The 21,028-nt window shown below is 47.6% G+C and overlaps 1 protein-coding gene and 1 pseudogene across 1 annotated transcript; both read right to left on the bottom strand.

The window, feature by feature from the left end:
• On the bottom strand, positions 4,301–8,110 carry Klk1b10-ps (kallikrein 1-related peptidase b10, pseudogene; annotated as a pseudogene).
• Positions 15,501–19,816, bottom strand: Klk1b9 (kallikrein 1-related peptidase b9). Its single transcript, NM_010116.1, has 5 exons — positions 19,735–19,816; positions 17,392–17,551; positions 16,311–16,597; positions 16,078–16,214; positions 15,501–15,704 (listed from the first exon to the last, which is right to left on the bottom strand). Exons 1-5 carry the CDS (start codon positions 19,778–19,780, stop codon positions 15,549–15,551), a joined length of 786 nt encoding a protein of 261 aa, NP_034246.1. The 5' UTR covers positions 19,781–19,816; the 3' UTR covers positions 15,501–15,548.
• Positions 19,817–21,028: the final 1,212 nt, after the last annotated feature.

Below are 21,028 nucleotides of genomic sequence, written 5' to 3'. Positions count from 1 at the left end.
GTGAGCTTGGAGCTTTTGAGGCTCTTCAGGATATTTTAAATACACTCATTCTCCCCACAGCCCCACCCCTGTCCTGTTGCCACCCAGATGCTGACTAAGCCCTGCCCTTGCTGACAGAGGTGGACTCCCTGCTTGCACCCTCCTGGCTGTGGAATTGGAGGGCCTCGTTGCGCCCGCTGTACAGTAGGCCCTAGTTCACCCTGGATACCTTCCTAGGGATGAAACTGGTTTGGGCAGTGCCTGTTGTTCCTGGAGCTGTTTGAGTTCCGGGGACCTTAGCCAGATGGCAAGGTCAGGGACAATGGTGAGTTGGTGTTAAAGGAGGATGGAGGAGCAAGTGACTCCCAACCCCCAGTTCTAAGGAAGTTCCTGTACCTCAAGTCCAAGATTATCCCCAGAAAGTAGCAGTTAGAACAAGATTTTTTTCACCAGTGATAGATGAGACGGCTGCCAGTTCACTGTATATACAATTAATTTTTTTGAGAAAGCCAAAGTTCTTGCCTTTTTGCACTTTGAACTCTGTGTCACTGATTTTATTGTTTCTATGAGAAGTTTGGGAGCTGGGTGTAGTGGTTCACACCTTTAATACCACATTTTGAAGCCAGAGCCAGGTGGATCTGTGTGATTTTAAACTCTAGTATTATGTGATGTAGACCAACCTAGTCTACATATTGACTTTCAAGACAGTCAGGGAAATATATACAGCTTTCTCAAAACAAACCAATAAAATAAAATAAATAGAAGTTATGGTGCAGATTACCATGGCTTGATCACTCTTTTATTCAAAAGTATGAAAACTCAGTTTATTTCAGGGGTGTGTCACCCACTCTGAACAATGTTGTGGTCACTATGACATTTCCCTTCCTCATTTCCTAGATCATGAGTTACATGTTGAGTTTAGCCAAGCCTGAGTCATGTGAGACCCTTTCTCAAGAAACAGCAACCAGAAAATGTCACTTCCCTCCAGGAGCCTCATTAAGGGTTCAGCTTGGCAGCTGCATATTTTAGTGCACACCTTTGATCCCAGAACTTAGGAATCGGGGGCTGGTGGATCTTGGTGAGGTCCAGGTTAGACTGTGCACATAGTGTACTCAGGCCAGTGAAACTACATAGGGAGACTTTGTCTCAAACGTTAAAACATCAAGAAGTCAGCATGGGTTCTGGTACAGAGAAGGGGAAATACCCAGCCTTTGACACCTACTTACTGTTGCAGGTTTCAGACCCATCCCCTCTCGTTGAGCATCTAGACTATTACATCTCTCATGGCAATTAGCACATTTGACCTGGGTACATGCATGTGTGCCCTGTAAGCTCCAAGAAAGCCAGGCTAGCCCTAATCCAGGGTAAGTGAGGACCTGGTGATCAACTGGCAACCAAGTTCTCTTCTGAGTCCTAGGCCTCTGTGTCCAAGTTTTTCTGAAATCTACACTATTCTTTGCTCTAAAGGATGATAGAGGAAGCACACATCCATCCACTTGTGAGTACATTCATTCACTTGATCTTTAATGTATGTCTTCAAGCATACATAATCATGCTGGAGTTTGAGATAGGTATACTGCACCAGAAGAGTCCAGTGCATGAGAATAGAAAGAGATGAAGCGGTGCTGGAGATAAGCTTCAAACAGCATCCACAGGGAACTTGTACATGAGGGGGATATGGAAATGAGGAAGAGGGTGAAGGTTTGTATACATTGAGAGAGAGAGGGGAGAAAAGATCCAGGTTCCCAGAATTTTTTCCTTCCCCAGCTGACCTGCTCTGTTCCTGGGAGGAGGACTGAAATTTTGTCATACATGGCTGGTCCCTCATGTTCATCTTCCTGGTAACTTCGTTGGTGTTCAGTGTAATGGATGTGCGATCACCTATGTGCACCATGCATACAGTAGATTCATCTGCCTCCGGATTGATTGCAGGGGTCATAAATATGCCAATGTGGGACAAATCACTGGTCAGTGAATATATAGACTGGGGGTTCCTTCCATTCTGTTCTAGAGGTGACTGTGGGGGTGGGATACTGCCACTCTCCCAGGACTCTTTCTGGGGGTCTAGGTTTGGGCTCACAGTGGGGACATCATTGTTGGTGGGACACTCTATGAGTGGCAGCAGAGTTATTTTAGAATTTCTAGGTAATGATTTTGTTAAGATGAGCATAGGTGATGTTACTATCTTTATATCTATTTTTTGTGGGGAGGAGGATGGGGTTGCTGAAGTCAGAACCCAGTGCCTTACACAAACACACCACATTGTCTCTACCACTGAGTCACAACCCCAGAAGAACCTCATTGGAGGACTCTATGCAGGTGCTGTACCTCTGAACCATGTCCTGCCCCTTATTGTAAGATGGATTCTAGACAGCTATGTTCCCTTCCTTTGACTTGTTTGTGACAGGTCTATGTAGCCCAGGCTGGCCTCCAACTCAATGTGTATCTGTGGACAACCATGATTTTCTGATCCTCCTCCCAAGTGCAGGGATCACAGCATGTGCTGCAGACTCAGCTCAGCACAGTGCTGAGGATGAAATGCAGGATGCTCCCAGCTAGACAAGCATTCTGCCAACTAAGACACAACACTAGGACCCCTTGACCTCTTTTACCTTGTATTTGGAGATAGATAAGATCTATGTGTCTCTAAACTGCTCATCCAGGATTTGAAAAGTCACTTCTCCCCAGCTGCTGGAGTACTGAGGTTGAACTCCTCATGCTGTGAGAGGAAAGAGAGAGAGAATTAGGGAGAGATCTAGGGAGAGAGAGAGAGAGGGAGAGAGGGAGAGAGCGAGGTTAGAATGACTAAGTCCTGTAGTTATCTTTCTAAATTTCTTCCCCAGTTTACATTCACATGGGCAAGGGCTTCATATTTCTGGCCCTGGCACTATGCATCTTCCTCCTGCCTACCATGTTCCTCTCCTTTCGACCAGTCTGCTGCCGACTGAACAAGATAGACTTCATCTTCAGTTTCCTCAGTATTGCCATCGGTAAGAATTGGCAAGGACAAGGGTGACTGGGGATCCTTCACTCAACCAAAGTGCTTCCTCCTACCCAGAGTTGTGGCTAGATTTCTAGTTCTATCTAGCCTTCTGTCCTTCATGGCCCTTCTTCAGAAGTTCTCTGATATTTTTAGCTGTGACTATGTCCCTCTAAACACACAGTGGTTTCTGGTCCTGAGCAGCAGCAGCCCTTTTTAGTAGCCCTTTTTCCAAGATGGTTGATTCTCTGCCCAAAGGACATGGTTCTAAGTCACTCTTCAACCTTTGGTCTACCCCTACCAAAGAAATCCCCTCCAGTGTCCCCTGGTGGAGACACTGCAGCCTAGCCTTTGAGGTAATCCCTGCCCTTCTGGGGACAGACTCTTCTCCAGGGAGTCAAGGTTTTTATAACATAACACTCCAGCCTAACTTAAGAAACCCAGGTAGGCAGTCTGAATTCGCAGTGTCTAACTGTTCATCATCTCTTCTGTTTCCAGTATAGGGTCAGGCCTAGATGGAGTCTCGCATTCTGATCTCTATAGCTTTTTCCTCTGTGATCTGAACGTTTTCCTTGCCAGAGGAGACTCAAGTGGCATCCCTGAGTTGGTCTGAGCCTCTTGTGTGCATTTGTTTCAACCCCATCCCCTTAGCCAAGAGGACATATACACCTATCCCTTGCTGATCTACTTTGCAAATCCTGAATTCATCTGAGGGAACCTAGGTTGTGTACCTCACTCCAGTAGGACAGAGAATGTCAGACCTTGAACTCATTTGCTTAATGTTGTTGTTGTTTTTTTTTTTTAAACATGGGACAATGTGATATTTTTGTATTTTTTTTGTCATAGTATCTTTTATTCAGGAGGTGAACTTAATAAGTTTGGTGTAGATGCCTGGGAAAGCAATTGTACCACATGGTTCAGGGTCTTTTAATGTAGTACCTTGGAGAACACCATCACAGATCAGTGGGCCTAATGAATCTCACTGAAAGAAGGACAGGGACAAAAGTAAGGCAGGGCCTGGCAGTTGGATTCTAGTAGACAACCTGGAACTTACTCTCAGGGGAGTAATACAAGGACTCTAAGAGGCAGCTCTGTTAAATAGGTGAGGGAATACAGCTTGTGGGAGCCCAGATCGTATGAGAACATTGGGTTGTGGTGAGGGGCTCACAAGACTGTCCCCTAAGACAAGTCTAAGAGGAGAAATCATACCAGCTACAGGATCCTCCCCTCCCAGGGCACATGCCTTCCACAGGGAAGGATGAAAAGAGCCTGCCTAGTCAGGGTGTTGAAGTGGGAACCAAGAACCCAGTTCTCTCTTTCAGCCCTTCACCTCACTGTAGGGAGACACTTTCACCTTGCAAGTGTCTTTGCCTCCACCCATCTCTCCTGCACACAGCATGACATCTGTCACCTTCTGATTGTGGTTTTTGACACAGTCCTCAATAGGCAGGAGCTTGATGGACACACACTGCAGATCATCTGGTTTTTGTACTGTGGATCAGGGGGAAATTGGGTGGCGAGCAGGATCCAGTCCAGTTTTCTCTGCCCCACCCCCACACCCAGCTGTGTTGTTTGTACCACCCTCATATTTAGTGGGTGTAATGCTGCCCGAACCTGAGGCTAGGCATGTGCTACTGAGCTTGGGCTCCTCAGTGGGCAGGTCGATGGGCCTCACAACCTCTATGATGGCAGCAGGCTTGCTGAGGCAGAGCAGTATCAGGTCATTGCTGAAGTCCTCCTCAGGATGTAGTTTTTCGTGCATGATGAGACTCAAATTGAAGCCAGGGTGAGGGAAGCTTTTGCTGACCAAATGGTGCTGAACAGGGGGTTCATCTTGGAATAGGTTGTTTTTGCCCAGTCAACCCTCAAACTGGCTGGTGGGCAGGGAAGTAGATGGAGCAAGTGAGAGGAGTCAACGGGGAGATTGGGTAGAATAAATAGGAAGGGGTGGGGGAGGAGGGAGTGAGGGAGGAAGGAAGAAAGAGTCAGGGACAGAAACACACAGACAGAAAGATACATACACACACACACAAACACACACACACTAAACAGATAGAGAAAAACAGAGAAACAGAAAGACACATATATACATACATAAATACACAAACATACATACATTCATACATACATATATACATACATACGTATATACATACATACACACATACATACATACATACATATATACATATATACATACATAGGCAGAGAGTCAGAAAGGACAGACACAGGAAGAGAAGGTAAGGGAGGGAGGGGGCAGGGAAGAGGGGTAGGTCTGAGAGCTGCTCAGGTGCAGCTAGGACAGGGCTGAACTTCCCCAGTAGGTAAGGCTTGGCCTGCAGCCCACGATCTGAGATCTCACCACTCATTCCCCAGTATCCATCTCTCTCTGTACTCAGTTACTTCACCCAGCTCCAGTTCTGACCAGCCCTTCTCTGCATGTCCTAGAGTGGACAGAAGGTCCTAAAGGCAGAGATGCTCTAAGTGGAGTGAGGACTTCTCTCACAGCCTACCCTCAGGGACAGCAAGTTCTATTCTCAGGGACCCTTCAGTCCTGGTCCCCACTATGATCAGTAGTGATAAAAGAAAACACATGAGACCAGACCCAGACAGGGCAAGTAGAGTCCCGAGGGGACACACACAGTGACAGATGGCCACGGAGACAGCAAGATTTGAATACAGATATGAGATAGACAGATAATAATAAGGAAAAAAAGAAACAGGACTCTGAACACAAACCTGGATGCATGAGAAAAGAGAGACCCAGGAAGTCATGGATAGACTTTCAGCCAGTCCCACCTCCCTGTCCCTCAGTACCCCAGCCTGTCTTGGAGTCATGATCTGTGACTGCCACCCTGCTTTCCTGTGTCCACCCTCACTCACTGGATATAGCACTGGGCAGCTGTGAGAACTCAGTTGAGGTCTAACAGGACTCCCCCACATATGTGTTCCTTGTAGTTGTACACAGCCACTTGCCAGGGTTGGGAATTCTTCTCACAGTTAAATCCTCCAACTACTCAAGACTGGACAGGAGGTGCGCATCTGCAACAGGGGCAATCAGGGAAGGCAGAGTTGGCACATGTAGGGAGGTGTACCGTTGGGGGACATAGCTAAGCAGGGCTGGGATCTATGGACATGTCCAGGGGATCTGGGGTAGAGACCAATATATGGCTGGTACTGGATAGGGAGATGTATGCTGTGGGGACAGAAATAACACTTGAATCGGGAATTGGGTATAGTGTCAGGTCACTTTAATAGTTTTGGGTTAAGAAACAGCAAGGTAGAGAGAGAGGGGGGGGGAGGGGAAGGGAGAGGGAGAGGGAGAGGGAGAGGGAGAGGGAGAGGGAGAGAGAGAGAGAGAGAGAGAGAGAGAGAGAGAGAGAATTCCAGTTTATTTTTAGTCCAATGAAAATGATATCCTCTGATATCGAATTTAGAGTCTCCAAGGTTTAAGAAGACGTCACGGCCTTGGCTTGGTTTTGGGAATTCTGGAAAGGTGAGGTGTCAGAAAACTAGATTTGAATGAATAAATAAATCCAGGAAAGGGAGCTTAGGGTTGATTTGGGGTTTCTTGGATTGGGCATGAAGTGGCAGCTGGGATGAAGAGATTGAGGTATTTCCAGGTAAAAGGAGCAGGGTCAAGGCTAGGGCGTGGGCTCATTTTAGGTTCTGTGGTGGAGATGACATCTAAGAGGGGTGGGGCTCCCTTAAAAAGGAGTTTGAGATGGGACAAGCAGAGAGAGAAGGAAATTCTGGGGGTCTGTGAGGAAAAGGCTCTGCTCCCTGTGGAGGTGGGCAAATCATCTGGGTATTGGAGAATCTCAGGGTTCTCTTGGAGGCAGCCTCTGGACAGGAGTGGAAAAGGAATTAAAGACTCTGGACAGAAGTGGAAACACACTTAGAGCAAGTCAGGCCACTTTGAGGCAGAGCGGAGGACCCAGCTGATGTGAGGGTCTTTGGGGTGTCCTGCACAGAGTGAGAACTAGAGCAATTCAGTGGGGCTCTGGTGAGAGGAGACAGGAGCCTCCGGCTCAGGGAGTGAGGCAAGAGAGGAAAGAGGAGGACAAAGCACGGCATTTGGAAACAGTAAATCTTTGCAAGCCATGCACAGCCACACTTCTCTGTAGCCTCATTACCCAGCAGGCTGACACAGAGGGATTGCCATGGACTGATGTCAAGCCTGGGCTATATCATGAGATACTAACTCAGAACTTATTCCCAAGAGCTGGGAATGCGATGGCTTGGCTGCTACAGGATTGGCCATGCAAGCATTAGGACCTGAGCTGAACCCTCCAGAACACAGGGAAAAAGTCAGGTAGGATGCTGTGTGCCTGTAACCCCAGAGCTGGGTAGGTGGAACCAGGAGGATTCCCTTGAGTTTTGCAGAACAGTCATCTTAGCCTAAACAGAAGTCTCCATTTGTGAGAGACCCTGCCAATGTTGTGAGTGATTGATGAAGATACTTGTTGTCCAATGCTAGCGTCTGCCAACTGACCCTTTCTCCAAAAATGAGACTAAACCAAAAAGCCAGCGAGAAGTGACATGGGCATTCTCTCCACACCAGAAAGGGAGGGGTAACCCATCTGACCTTACAAGCCAACATGAGAAGAGGAAGTTTTGGTAGAACCTGAGCTTCTTGGGATGATGGGGGACCACTTGTCATTATGTGGCAAACACAACTGAAGGGTGGCAGCTGGTGGACAGTCTAAGACTCTAGTGTGGGATTTAGTCAATCCTCTGACTTGGGGTTGAGGTATAAGGATCTATGAAAAACAGTGAACTGTAGGGAATTTGAGGACCTAAGTTCAGTAAGAAGTTGGTTTCCATAGAAAGACTGGAGAAGCCCAGTTATTGTGAGGTGTCTAAGAAAGAGGAGAAAGTTCTGGAAAGTGGTGGACAGGGGCCTGTCCTGGGAGCAAGGACTGTGAGGGACCTGGCAGTGTATAGGGCAGAGAAGGAGGAGCAGGTGTTGTTTCATGATGTAAGTGGGGTGAGGAGAGAGGGGAGAAGGGAAAGGGATGGCCAGGGCCAAAGACAGCAGGAGAGTCAGGTCTATGACCCGTCCCCTTCCCTCATCTCACCAATTCCTCCTAGGGACAGGGCTAGGAACAGGATCAGGAACCTCATGGTAGTAGGTGTCCAGGAGCAGCAAGCAGTGAGTTTGGAGCTGTCGAGGCTCCTTGGGGAGACTTTAAAAACTCTCATTCTCTCCCACAGCCCCACCCCTGCTGTGTTGGCAGCCAGATGCTGAATAAGCTTTGCCCTTGATGACAGAGGTGGACTCCATACACTCCCCCTTCCTGCTGTGGTAGGGGAGGGTTCCATTGCACCTGCTGTTCCATAGGCCCTAGGTTACCCTGGATACCTTCACAAGGATGAGATTGGGTGGGGAAAGACCTGCTGTTGTTAGTGTTCTGGGGACCATTGCCAGGTGGCAAGGTCGTGGCAATGGTGAATTGGTGTTAACGGAGGGTAGTGGAGCGAGTGCTGCCTAACCCACACCTCTAAGGAAGGTCCTGTATCTGAAGTCCAAAATTATCCCAGAAAGTTGCAGTTAGAACAAAATCTTTACACCAGTGATAGCCATATGGCTGCAAGCTCCCTGTAGATACAAATCATTTTTTGGAGAATGCCAAAATTCTTGTCCTTTTGGACTTGGAACTCTGGATCACTGTTTTTATTGTTCCTAGATCCATCCCATAATCAGCCACCAAACCCAGACACTATTGCATATGCCAGCAGGATTTTGCTGAAAGGACCCTGATATAGCTGCCTATTGTGAGCTATGCCAGTTCCTGGCAATCACAGAAGTTGATGCTCACAGTCAGCTATTGGATGGATCACAGGGCCCCCAATGGAGGAGCTAAAGAAAGTACCCAAGGAGCTGAAGGGGTCTGCAACCCTATAGGTGGAACAACAATATGAACTAACCAGTACCCCCAGAGCTCATGTCTCTAGCTGCATATGTAGCAGAAGATGGCCTAGTTGGCCATCATTGGGAGGAGAGGCCCCTTGGTCTTGCAAACTTTTTATTCCCCAGTACAGGGGAACACCAGGGCCAAGAAGTGGGAGTGGGTGGGTAGGAGACCCGGGGGTGGAAGTTATAAGGGACTTAAGGGATAGCATTTGAAATGTAAATGAACAAAACACCTAATAAAAATTGAAAAAAAAAAAAAAGAAATTTAGGAGCTGGGTATAGTGGTGCATACCTTCAATTGAAAGAACAACGTGAGGACTCCCCTACGTTCTGACTCAGGAGAGGCGACACCTCAAATCCCCAACAAGAAATGGTCTTGCTGCAAACTGCAAGAGGACTTTTATTCAAGAGCACTCTTGGGCCCACGGTCATACACCATGCAGGGGTAGAGGACCGTGGCACCCCGAGGTGCTGGGTAAGGGGGTATTTAAAGGAAGATACCACAACTCAAGGAGGTGGGGAGGACATTGTTGGGAAATACCAAAGATACCAGTTAAGAGTTACAAGGAAGTGCAAAGTCACAGAAGTCACGAGGAATACCTGGTAATTGTGCAGGCTATCTCTCAAGACAGTTTCTAAGAGCCCCTAACAATATCACATTTGCACAATGGGTTCCAGCAGTGGTCAGGGTGGGTCAGGGTGACTTTCTTTGAATGAGCACTCTTTGAACCCAAGAAGCGGGTGGGTGGAGGAATGTTGCTATCTGTTTTATGAATAGCATACCTTGGAGCATTGAGTCACAAAGGTCACATTCCCAAGCCTGGGCCTAATGGCCTAGAATTTTGTTTTTACATTATACTTTTTCACAATACCAGCACTTTGAAGCCAGAGCCAGGTGGATCTGTGTGATTTAGGCTCTAGTGTTCTGTGATGAAGAGCAACCTAATCTACATAGTGAGTTTAAAGACAGCCAGGGTTATATATGGAGCTGTCTCAAAACAAACCAATAAAATAAAATAAATAGAAGTTTATGGTGCCTTTAAATGACCTGAAAACTCTTTTATACAAAAGTATGAAAATTCAGGTTATTCCAGGGTAGTGTCACCCACCCTGAGCAGAGTTGGGGTCACAATGTCCTTTCTCTTCCTCATTTCCTAGATCCTGAGCTACATTTTGAGGTTAGCCCAGCCTGGGCCATGTGAGACTCTTTCTCAATAAGCAGCAACCAGAAAATGTCACTTCCCTCCAGGAGCCTCATTAAGGGTTCAGATTGGCAGCTGCATATTTTGGTGCACACCTTTGATCCCAGAACTTAGAAGGCAGGGGCTGGTGGATCTTGGTGAGGTCCAGGTTAGACTGGTACACATAGTGTACTCAGGCCAGTGAAACAACACAGGGAGACTTGTCTCAAATGTTAAAACATCAAGAAGTCAGCATGGGTTCTGGTGCAGAGAAGGGGAAATACCCAGCCTTTGACACCTACTTACTGTTGCAGGTTTCAGACCCATCCCCTCTCATTGAGCATCTAGACTATTTCAGCTCTCATGGCAGTTAGCACATTTGACCTGGGTGCATGCATGTATTCTCTCTAAGCTCCAAGAAGGCCAGGCTAGCCCTAATCCAGGGTAAGTGAGAAGCTGGTGGTCAATTGGCCACCTAGTTATCCTCTGAGTCCTTGGCTTCTGTGCCCAAGTTCTTCTGACAACTACAGTGTTCTTTGCTCTAAATGACGAGAGAGGAAGAATGTATTCATCCATTCATGAGTTCTTTTATACACTTGATCATTTATGTATATCTTCAAGCACACATAATCATGATGGAATTTGAGATAGGTGTACTGCATCAGAAGAGGCCAGTGCATGGGAACTGAAAGAGTAGAAGTGTTGCTGGAGGTGAGCTGCAAACAGCATCCACAGGGAACTGGTTGTAGATGAGAGGGGGAAATGGAAATGAGGAAGAGGATGAAGGTTTATATGTATTGAAAGTGAGTAGAGAAAAGATTCAGGTCTCCATAGCGTTCTCTCTACCCAGCTGACCTGCTTTATTCATGGGAGGAGGAACAATAGTTCGTCCTTTCTGGCTGGGTCCTCATGTCCGTCCTCCTGTCAACTTAGTTGGTGTTCAGTGTGCTGGATGTTTGGATTATCTATGTGCATGATCCGTACACTGGCTTCCTCTGCCTCTGGATTGATTGCAGGAGGCATATGTGTGCCAATGTTGGCCAATTTGTTCATCAGTGTATACATAGACTGATATATACATATACATCCATTGGGTGGTACAGGTGACTGTGAAGGTGGGACACTGGCATTCTCCCAGGAGTCTTTCTGGGGGAGTAGGTTAGGGATCTTGGTGGGTGCATCATTGTTTGTGGGTAACTCTATGAGTGGCAGTAGAGACTTTAGAATTTCTAGGTAGTGAATTTTGTAATTTGAATGGATGCGATGTTTTTTTCTTTTATCTTTTTCTTTTTGGGAATTGGTGGTTGGAGTTGCTGAAGGCAGAACCCAGAGCCTTATACACACAAGCCAAAGGGTCTCTACCACTGAGTCACACACCTAGAAGAACCCCATTGGGGGAATCTAGGCAGATGCTATACCTCTGAACTATGCCCTGCCCCTCATTGTGGGATGGATTCTAGACAGTACATTTCATTCCTCTGCCTTGTTTGAGACAGGGTCTCATGTAGCCCATGCTGGCCTCCAGTTCAATGTGTATCTGTGGACAACCTTGATTTTCTGATCATCCACCCAAGTGTAGGAATCACAGGCATGTGCTGCAGACTCAGCTCAGCACAGCTCTGAGGATGAAATGCAGGATGCTCACAGCTATACAAATCTTCTGCCAACTATGACACAATACCAGAACCCTTGGAATGCCTTTACCTTGTATTTGGAGACAGATAAGTTCAATGTGTCTCTAAACTGCTCAGTCAGGACATGAAAAGGCACTCTTCTCTAGCTTCTGGAGTACCTCCTAGGTTGGGCTCCTCATGGTGTGAGAGGAAGAAGCAAGAGAACAAGAGAGAGAGAGAGAGAGAGAGAGAGAGAGAGAGAGAGAGAGAGAGAGAGACAGAGAGAGACAGAGAGAGACAGAGAGAGACAGAGAGAGACAGAGAGAGACAGAGAGAGACAGAGAGAGACAGAGAGACAGAGAGAGAGAGCCCACCATGTTCCTCCCCTTCCCACCAGTCTGCTGCATCCTGAATAAGATAGACTTCATCTTCAGTTTCCTCAGCTTTGACATTGGTAAGTGTTGGCAAGGACAGGGGTCACTGGGGATCCTCCACCCAAACCCAGAGCCTCCTCCTACCCAGGGGTGTGGCTAGATTTCCAGTTCTGCTGCTCCTATGGAGAGGTGTGTCTCGGTGTCTTTTTTGGGCTTTCTTTGTAGCTCAGGCTGGCTGTGGACTCACTCTGTAGTCCATGCTGGCTTTGAATATGGCATTCTCTTGCCTCAGCATCATAAGTAGCTGGGATTAAAAGCTTATGCCCACTATAGTGACTGATGGCCATGTCTCCCAGTTTCTATTCCACTCTATGTATCCATTTGTCCTGTCTCTCTCTCTCTCTCTCTCTCTCTCTCTCTCTCTCTCTCTCTCTCTCTCTCTCTGTGTGTGTGTGTGTGTGTGTGTGTGTGTGAGAGAGAGAGAGAGAGAGAGAGAGAGAGAGAGAGAGAGAGAGAGAGTCTCTGTGTTTGTATGTATGTGTATAAAAATGTGTATCTATTTGGGGCAAGTCAGGAAGGTCTTCTCTGTCTCTCTCCTTTTGGGGGAGGGGGATGTTTCTTGTCTAGCCTTTCATCCTCCTCTTGCTCCACCCCAGTGCAGGGCTCCTGATTCTCCTCAGCCTGACTCTCTTTGTGGTCAACTGCAATAGATTGTGCCCTAGGTAACAGGTATCCTACCAGCTGGCCTTCTACCTGTGCTGGTGCACCAGGTCTTGATGCTTTGGGCTGGTGAGAGTGGGGCCTCCGATAGAAGAGCAGGGTCTGGGCAGGGAAGAAGTGGATCCCAGAAGAGGAAGACAGCATCCAGATTGGAGTTGGTGCCAAGGACTGGGGCTCAATGGGCCCTACTCAATCTGTGTGAATCAAGGTCTCAGACAGATTGGCATAGAGTCAGCGAGAATTGACAGACAGACACAGACAGGAGAGAGTGTGCTGTATCTGAATGTAATGTCACAAAGTGAACATCAGTGTTATATAATACAGAAAAGAAAGGGGTAGGATGTCACAGCAGGCAAAGTACACTGAAGTTTCCTGACACAAAATGGGAATGACTTCAAAAGGACTTACAGGTACCAGGTAATATTTACAGTAAAGATAAAACAGCCCTCCCTATGGTCAGCTAATGACAGGTAAGGATTTCACACCCTTGTCACAATTTGTGCTACTCCTTTGAGCCTCATGAAAGCTAGCACCAGGGGGTTCTGCTCTAGCAGACCTTCTCATGAATAATGCAATATCACAACCCCCCCCCCATTTCCTAGGCCTTGGTAAATTCTTGCATATGAGTATAACTTGGCTGTTCTTTTAAGTATCTGTAGGGAATCTCCATTTGTCAGAAGAATTCACCATCTTGCTTCTAATATGCAATGTAGCCTGCTATACCTGGCTATACTGGAGATTCTTAGTATACTTTGCTAAGCTTGCTCTGAGATTTCTAACTCCTATCCACTAAAATACTGTAAGAAAGCATACAAGAGCCTCCATGACATTGCAGGGTCAAATCTGGAGCATCCTAGCTATGGGAATGAATGCCAAGGTTCCAGGAGGCTGAGTTTCGTTGAAACTCTTTGCCTCGTGAGTGCTTCCAGGCCTCTTGGCCTGTCAAGCAGACTTCACTGGAGTGGGCAGACCATTCTCCCGCTTTCGTTTTATTTTTCAGCAGAAGTTCCAGAATGTCCTGCTTCATTGTAGCTACAGATCTCAGAAGTACTCTAAAGATGAGTGGAAACACAATGATTACTAATAAAATAATGCCAATAATAATAGCAAGTAGGATTATATATGGAATCCAATCCAGGGGATTCAATGCACTTAGGTTATTTTTTAAATCTCTGGCCAATTCATCAATGTTCCAAGTGTCTAAGTGACTTCTGCTAATATCTGAATTTTATGCCTTTCTAGCCTTAATATTTGCTATATCCTGCCCTATTGCTAAGACTACTACTTCTAAGACAATAACTTTTATCTCCAATTTTTTTATCTATAATATGCAGCCCTGACAAATCTATGGAAATATTCCTATGCATATCATTTCTGAATATTTAAACCAAGGATCATTTTCTAACTCTACAGGCAGCAAAACATAAGCCTGACTCTCTTTGTGGTCAACTGCAATAGATTGTGCCCTAGGCGACAGGTATCTTATCAGCTGGCCTTCTACCTGTGCTGGTGTACCAGGTCTTGATGCTTTGGGCTGGTGAGAGTGGGGCCTCCGATAGAAGAGCAGGGTCTGGGCAGGGTAGAAGTAGAGCCCAGGAGAGGGGGACAGCATCCAGTGGAGTTCAGATTTCTGGTGTGGCTTTGAGTAGAGTACCCACGAGGTCTCTTCCCTCAGGAAATTTGTCCTTCCTCAACCAAGTGCAGATGTGGAGCTAGAGTTTGCCTTTCATGGAGTGGAGGCTCAGCTATTTCTGTTGGGCATCGTGACAACAGTGGTTGTTGTTGCAGGAGCAGGCCATTTGGGCCAAAAATTCTGGGAGTCTTCCCAGAGGCTGTAAGCTATAATGAGCTCTGTAAATTACCGTAGGGCTCCCCAAGAGAGGGACACGGCAACTTCTAAGGACTCTGATGAGTCCCTGCTGCCAGATGCCTCCACCTCTATCCCTGTGAATCAGTTTCCATCAGACATTCCTTGAGGTCCCTCACTACCCCTGAGAGCAGGTAGCACCCTCGGGACACAGTTGGCAAGCTCAGTTCCTTGGGTTAGGGCAAACTCCTTGCTGCCTGAGTCTTCCCAGGGACCCTGCTCAGGAAGTACTCCAGTACTCTCAACTGAGGCTATGTCCTACTTAGCAGACACTGATTTGTGGTCCCATGCAGCTGGAACAGTGTGTCCCTTTACCCAAGATGGGTGATTCTCTGCCGCACAGGACATGGTTCTAAGTCACTCTTCATCCTTTGGTCCAGCCCTACCAGAGACATCCCCTCCAGGGGCCCCAGGTAGACACTGTGTAGCATAGCCTTGGGACTAGTCCCTGCCCTTCTGTGGACAGACTCCTACCCAGGAAGTCAAAGCTTAATTAACCTAACACCCCTGCCTCCTTCCTGGCTTCCCCAACTCAATAAAACTTGGTTTGCCATCTAAAATCTCTATGTCTGACTGTCTATCATCTCTTCTGCTTCCAGTGTAGGCTTGAGCATAGATATAGTTGAACTTTCTGGTGTCTCTAAATTTTTGCTCTGTGATCTGAGCATTTTCCTTGCCAGAGGAGGTTCAAGTGGCATCCCTGAGTTTGTCTGAGTTTTTGTCTGCATTATTCTCAGTCCCATCCACTTAGCCAACTGTACTTGTACACCTGTCCCTTGCTGATCTACTTTGGAAATCGTGACCTTAGCTGAGGGAATCATGATTGGGTACCACACTCCAGTAGGACAGAGAATGTCAGACCTTGAACTCATTTGTTGCATAGTGAATTTTATTGAGAAAGGCAGACAGTGTATCACTCAGAGGTTTTTTGCCATAGTGTCTTTGATCCAGGAGGTAAACTTAATAAGTTTGGTGTAGACGCCCGGCTTTTTGGGTTCACCACATGGGGTAAAGCCCCATGATGTGATACCTTGGAGAACACCATCACAGATCAGTGGGCCTCCTGAGTCTCCCTGAAAGAAGGACAGGGACAGGAGTAAGGCAGGGCCTGGCAGTTGGATTCTACTCAACAAGCTGGAACTGACTCCCAGGGGTTGAACACAGGGACTCTAAGAGGCAGCTCTGTTCAATAGGTAAGAACACAGATCTTAGAAGGCCATCTCTTCCAGAGACATGGGGTTGGGGTGAGGGGTTGACTAGACAGTCCCCTAAACGAAGTCACAGAGGAGAAATAGTACCAGCTACAGGATCCTCCCCTCCCAGTGCACATCCCTTCCATAGGGAAGGATGCAAAGAGCCTGCCTAGTCAGGGTGTTGAAGTGGGAACCAAGAACTTCAGTTCCCTCTTTCAGCCTTTCCCCTCACTGCAGAAAGGGACTGTCTCACCTTGCAAGTGTCTTTGCCTCCATCTGTCTCTCCTGCACACAGCATGACATCTGTCACCTTCTCTATGTGGGCTTTGCCACAGTCCTCATTAGGCAGGAGCTTGAGGTTCACACACTGGAGATCTTTTGCATTTTGGACTGTGGATCAGGAGGCAAGAGGGTGGTGAGCAGGGGCCAGCTAAGTCCTCTCTGCCCCTCCTCCACACCCAGCTGTGTTGCTTGGACCAGACTCACACTTGAAAGGTGTAGTGCTGCCCCAGCCTGAGGCAAGGCATGTGCTCCCCAGCTTGGGCTCCTCAGTAGGCAGGGCGATGGGCTTCACAACATCTGTGATGTCAGCAGGCTTGCTGAGGCGGAGCAGCATCAGGTCATTGCTGTAGTCATACTCAGGATGTCGGATGTGGTTTCTATGGAGGCTCCTGTTGTAGCCAGGGTGAAGGAAGCTTTTGCTGACCAATCGGTGCTGAGCAGAGGGTTCCTCTTCGTATAGGTTGTTTTTTCCTAGGGAAACCTTGTTCTCTCTAGAGGGCATGGAAGACATGGAGGGATTGAGAAGAGTCAATCAAGGAGAGTAGGGGAAGTACAGGGGAAGATGGGGAAGAGGGAGAGAGGACAAAAAAATACTCAGAGATAGGAACACAAGAAGACAGATAGACATGCACATATCTGGAAGAAGGGGCAGGGAGGAGCAGAAGGCCTGAGAGCCGCTCGGGTGCAGCTAGGACAGGGCTGAACTTCCCCAGCAGGTAAGGCTTGGCCTGCAGCCCAAGGTCTGAGCCCTCCCCTCCCTCCCCAGCATCCATCTCTCTCTGTACTCAGTTACCTCACCCAGCTCCAGTTCTGACCAGCCCTTCTCTGTGTATCCTAGAGTGAACAGAAGGTCCTAAAGGCAGAGCTGCTCTGAGGAGAGTGAGGACTTCTCTCACAGCCTACCCTCAGGGACAGCACTCTCTATCCTCAGGGGCCCATTGGGCCTGGTCCCCACTATGGTCAGTAGTGATAAAAGAGAACACATGAGACCCAGACCCAGACAGATTTTGTTAAAGTTCCAAGAAAGAGACACGCAGTGACAGATGGCCATGAAGACACTCTGATGTGAATACAGACAGGAAACAGACAGACAGACAGACAATAAGACAGAAAAGAAAGAAACAGTACTCTGAACCCAAGACTGGATGGAGGAGCAAAGAGAGACCCAGGATATCACAGATAAACTTTCATCCAGTCCCACCCCCCTGCCCTACAGTACCCCATCCTGTCCTAGAGTCATGATCTCTGGCTATCACCCTGCTTTTCTGTCTCCACCCTTACTCACTCGTAATAGCAGTGGGCAGCTGTGAGAACCCAGTTGGCATCCAACAGGACACCCCCGCATATATATTCGTTGTAACGGTACACAGCCACATGCCAGGGTTGGGAATTCTTCTCACATTTAAATCCTCCAACAATTCGAGAGTGGACAGGAGGTGCAGCATCTGCAAAGTGGCAATGGGGGAGAGGAGAGTTGGCACATGTAGGGAGGTGCACTTTTGGGGGACAAAGTTAAGCAGGATGGGGTTCAGGGGACATTGTCAGGTGATCCAGGCAAAGGACCCATATATGGCTGATCTTGGATAGGGAGATCTATGCTGTGGGGACAGAAATAACTCTAGAATCAGGTATCAGGTATAGTGTCAGGCCACTTTATAGTTTTTAACTAAGGGACAGATGGGCAATGAAAAGAGAGAAAGAGACACACAGAGACACACACAGAGACACAGAGAGAGAGAGAGACAGAGAGAGACAGAGAAACAGAGAGACAGACAGGAGACAGAGAGACAGAGAGAGACAGAGAGACAGACAGAGAGACAGAGACAGGAGACAGAGAGACAGAGAGAGACAGAGAGAGAGAGACAGAGAGACAGAGACAGAGAGACAGAGACAGAGAGACAGAGAGACAGAGACAGAGAGACAGAGAGACAGGGACAGAGACAGAGAGACAGAGAGAGACTTCCTGTTCATTTTTATTCCAATGAGAATCCTCTGGTTTGGAATTTAGAGTCTCCAAGGCTTGAGAAAAGGCCACTGCCTTGGCTGGGTTTTGGGAATTCTGGAAAGGGTGAGGTCTCAGGAAACTGGATCTCAATGAATAAATGAATCCAGGAAAGGGAGCTGGGGTTGATTTTTGGTTTCTTTGGTTGGGTGTGAAGTGGCAGCTGGAATGGAGAGAGTGAGGGGATCCAGATAAAAGGTGCGTGGGCTCCTGTTTGTGTCTGTGGTGGAGATGGCATCTAAGAGGTGTGGATCTCCCTAAGAAAGGAGTTTGATATGGGACGAGCAGTGAGAGGTGGAAAATCTGGGGGTCTATGACAGACAGTATCTGCTTCTTGTGGATGTGGGGCAAGTGATATGAGTAGTGGAGAGGCTCAGGGTTCTCTTGAAGGTGGCCTAGGACTGGAGTGGAAACATGGTTACAGCAAGTCAGGCCACTGTGAGGCAGAGAGGAAGACACTTTGATGTGAGGTAGTAGGGTTAGGCATAGGGGTCTTTCTGGTGTCCTGCAAAGAGTGGGAATTAAAACTGTGCTGTGGGGCTCTAGGGAGACAGGACAGGAGCCTGTGGCGTGAGGAGTGAACCATGAGAGGGAAGAGCAGGCCACGGCACAGCATTTGGAACAAGAGGAAATCTTGGCAAGCCATGGCATAGATAGACACACTTCTCTGTAACCTCAGGACACAGCAGGCTGAGGCACAGGGATTGCCATGGACTGAAGACAATCCTGGGCTACATCATGAGACACTAACACAGAACTTATTCCCAAGAGCTGGGCTGAAGATGGCTTGGTTGCTACAGGATTGGCCATGTAAGCGTTAGGATCTGACCTGGACTCTCCAGAACACAGGGAAAATGTCAGGTGTGATGCTGTGTGCCTGTAACCCCAGAGCTGGGGAGGCAGAAATAGGAGGATTTCCCTGAGGCTTGCTGCATAGTCATCATAGCCTAAGTGGAACTCTCCATTCAGTGTGAGTCCCATCCTGAGGTGGTGAGTGAGTGATGAAGATACATGTTGTCCTTGTCTAGCGTGTCCCACCTGACCCCTTCTCCAAAAACCAGAGTACACCAAAAAGCCATTGGATAGGTACATGCACATTTTCCTCACCGCACAAAGAGGAGTAACCAATCTTTTGTCACAGGCCAATTTGAGAAGTGAAAGTTTTCGTAGAAACTGGGCAACCTAAGAGGAGTGGGACCAGTTGTCAGGATGTGGAGAACACAGCTGAACGCTGGCAGCTGCTGGACAGCCTAAGGCTCTAGTGGGGGATTTAGGCAAACCTCTGTCTGACTCAGGGGTTGAGCTATGAGGCTCTAGAAAAAAAATGAACTCAAGAGACATCCCAAGCACTAAGGTTGGTAAGAGGTTGGGTTCATTAGAAAGACTGGAGAAGCCTAGAGGTGGTGAGGTGTCTAAGAAAGAGGAGAAAGTTCTGGAAAGTGGGAGGGAACAGGGGCCTGTCCTGGGAGCAAGGACTGTGAGGGACTTGGCAGTGTACAGGGCAGAGAAGGAGGAGCAGGTGGTGCTCATGATGTAGCTGGGGTGAGGGGAGAGGTGAAAGGAATGATCAGGGCCAAAGGCAGCAGGAGAGTCAGGGCTGTGACCCCTCCCTTTCCCTCATCTCACCAATCCCTCCTAGGGACAGGGCTAGGAACAGGATCAGGAACCTCATGGTAACAGGTGTCCAGGAGCAGCAGGCAGTGAGCTTGGAGCTGTGGAGGCTCCTCAGGGAGACTTTAAAAACCCTCATTCTCCCCCACAGCCCCACCCCTGCCCTGTGGCAGCCAGATGCTGACTAAAACCCTGCCATTGCTGACAGAGGTGGATTTCCTGCACTCACCCTCCCTGCTGTGGGAGGGGAGGGCCCTGTTGCACCCACTGTACAGTAGGCCCTAGGTCACCTTGGATACCTTCCCAGGGATGAGATTTGGTGGGGCAGGTCCTGCTATTCCTGGTGCTGTTTGAGTTCCTGGAGCCGTAGCCAGATGGCAAGGTCAGGGGCAATGGTCAGTTGGTGTTAAAGGAGGATGGAGGAGCAAGTGATGCCCAACCCACAGCTCTAAGAAAGTTCCTGTACCTCAAGTCCAAGATTATTCCAGAAAGTAGCAGTTAGAACAGATTATTTGAACAAGTGATAGCCTAGAGGGCTGAAAGCTCCTTGCAGATACAAATTCTTTTTTTGAGAATGCCAAAATGCTTGCCTTTTTCCCATAGAATTCTGGATCACTGATTTTATTGTTCCTATGAGAAGTTTGGGAGCTGGGTCTAGTGGTTCACATCCTCAATACCAGCAATTTGAAGCCAAAGCCAAGTAGATCTGTGTGATTTTAGGCTCTAGTATTCTTTGATGTAGACCAACCTAGTCTACATAGTGACTTTCAAGACAGCCACGTAATAGAGCTGTCTCAAAACAACCCACATAAAATAAAATAAAATAAAATAAAATAAAATAAATAGAAGTTATGGTGCACATTATCATGGCATGATCAATGTTTTATTCAAAAGTATGAAAATTCATGTTATTCCAGTGTAGAGTATACCACCCTGAACAATGATGTGGGTCCCTATAACTTTTCCCTTCCTCATTTCCTATATCCTAAGTTACATATTGAGTTTAGCCAATCATGGGCTCATGGGAGACCCTTTCTCAATAAACAGCAACCAGAAAATGTCACTTCCCTCCAGGAGCCTCATTAAGGGTTCAATTTGGCAGCTGCATATTTTGGTGCACACCTTTGATCCCAGAACTTAGCAGTCAGGGGCTGGAGGATCTTGGTGAGGTCCAGGTTAGACTGTGCACATAGTGTATTCAGGCCAGTGAAACAACACAGGGAGACTTTGTCTCAAATGTTAAAACATCAAGAAGTCAGCATGGATTCTGGTACAGAGAAGGGGAAATACCCAGCCTTTGACACCTACT

This window comes from Mus musculus, chromosome 7 (genome assembly GCF_000001635.26).
Source record: "Mus musculus strain C57BL/6J chromosome 7, GRCm38.p6 C57BL/6J".
Lineage (NCBI taxonomy): Eukaryota > Metazoa > Chordata > Mammalia > Rodentia > Muridae > Mus > Mus musculus.
This window is presented reverse-complemented; position numbering and strand designations above follow the sequence as displayed.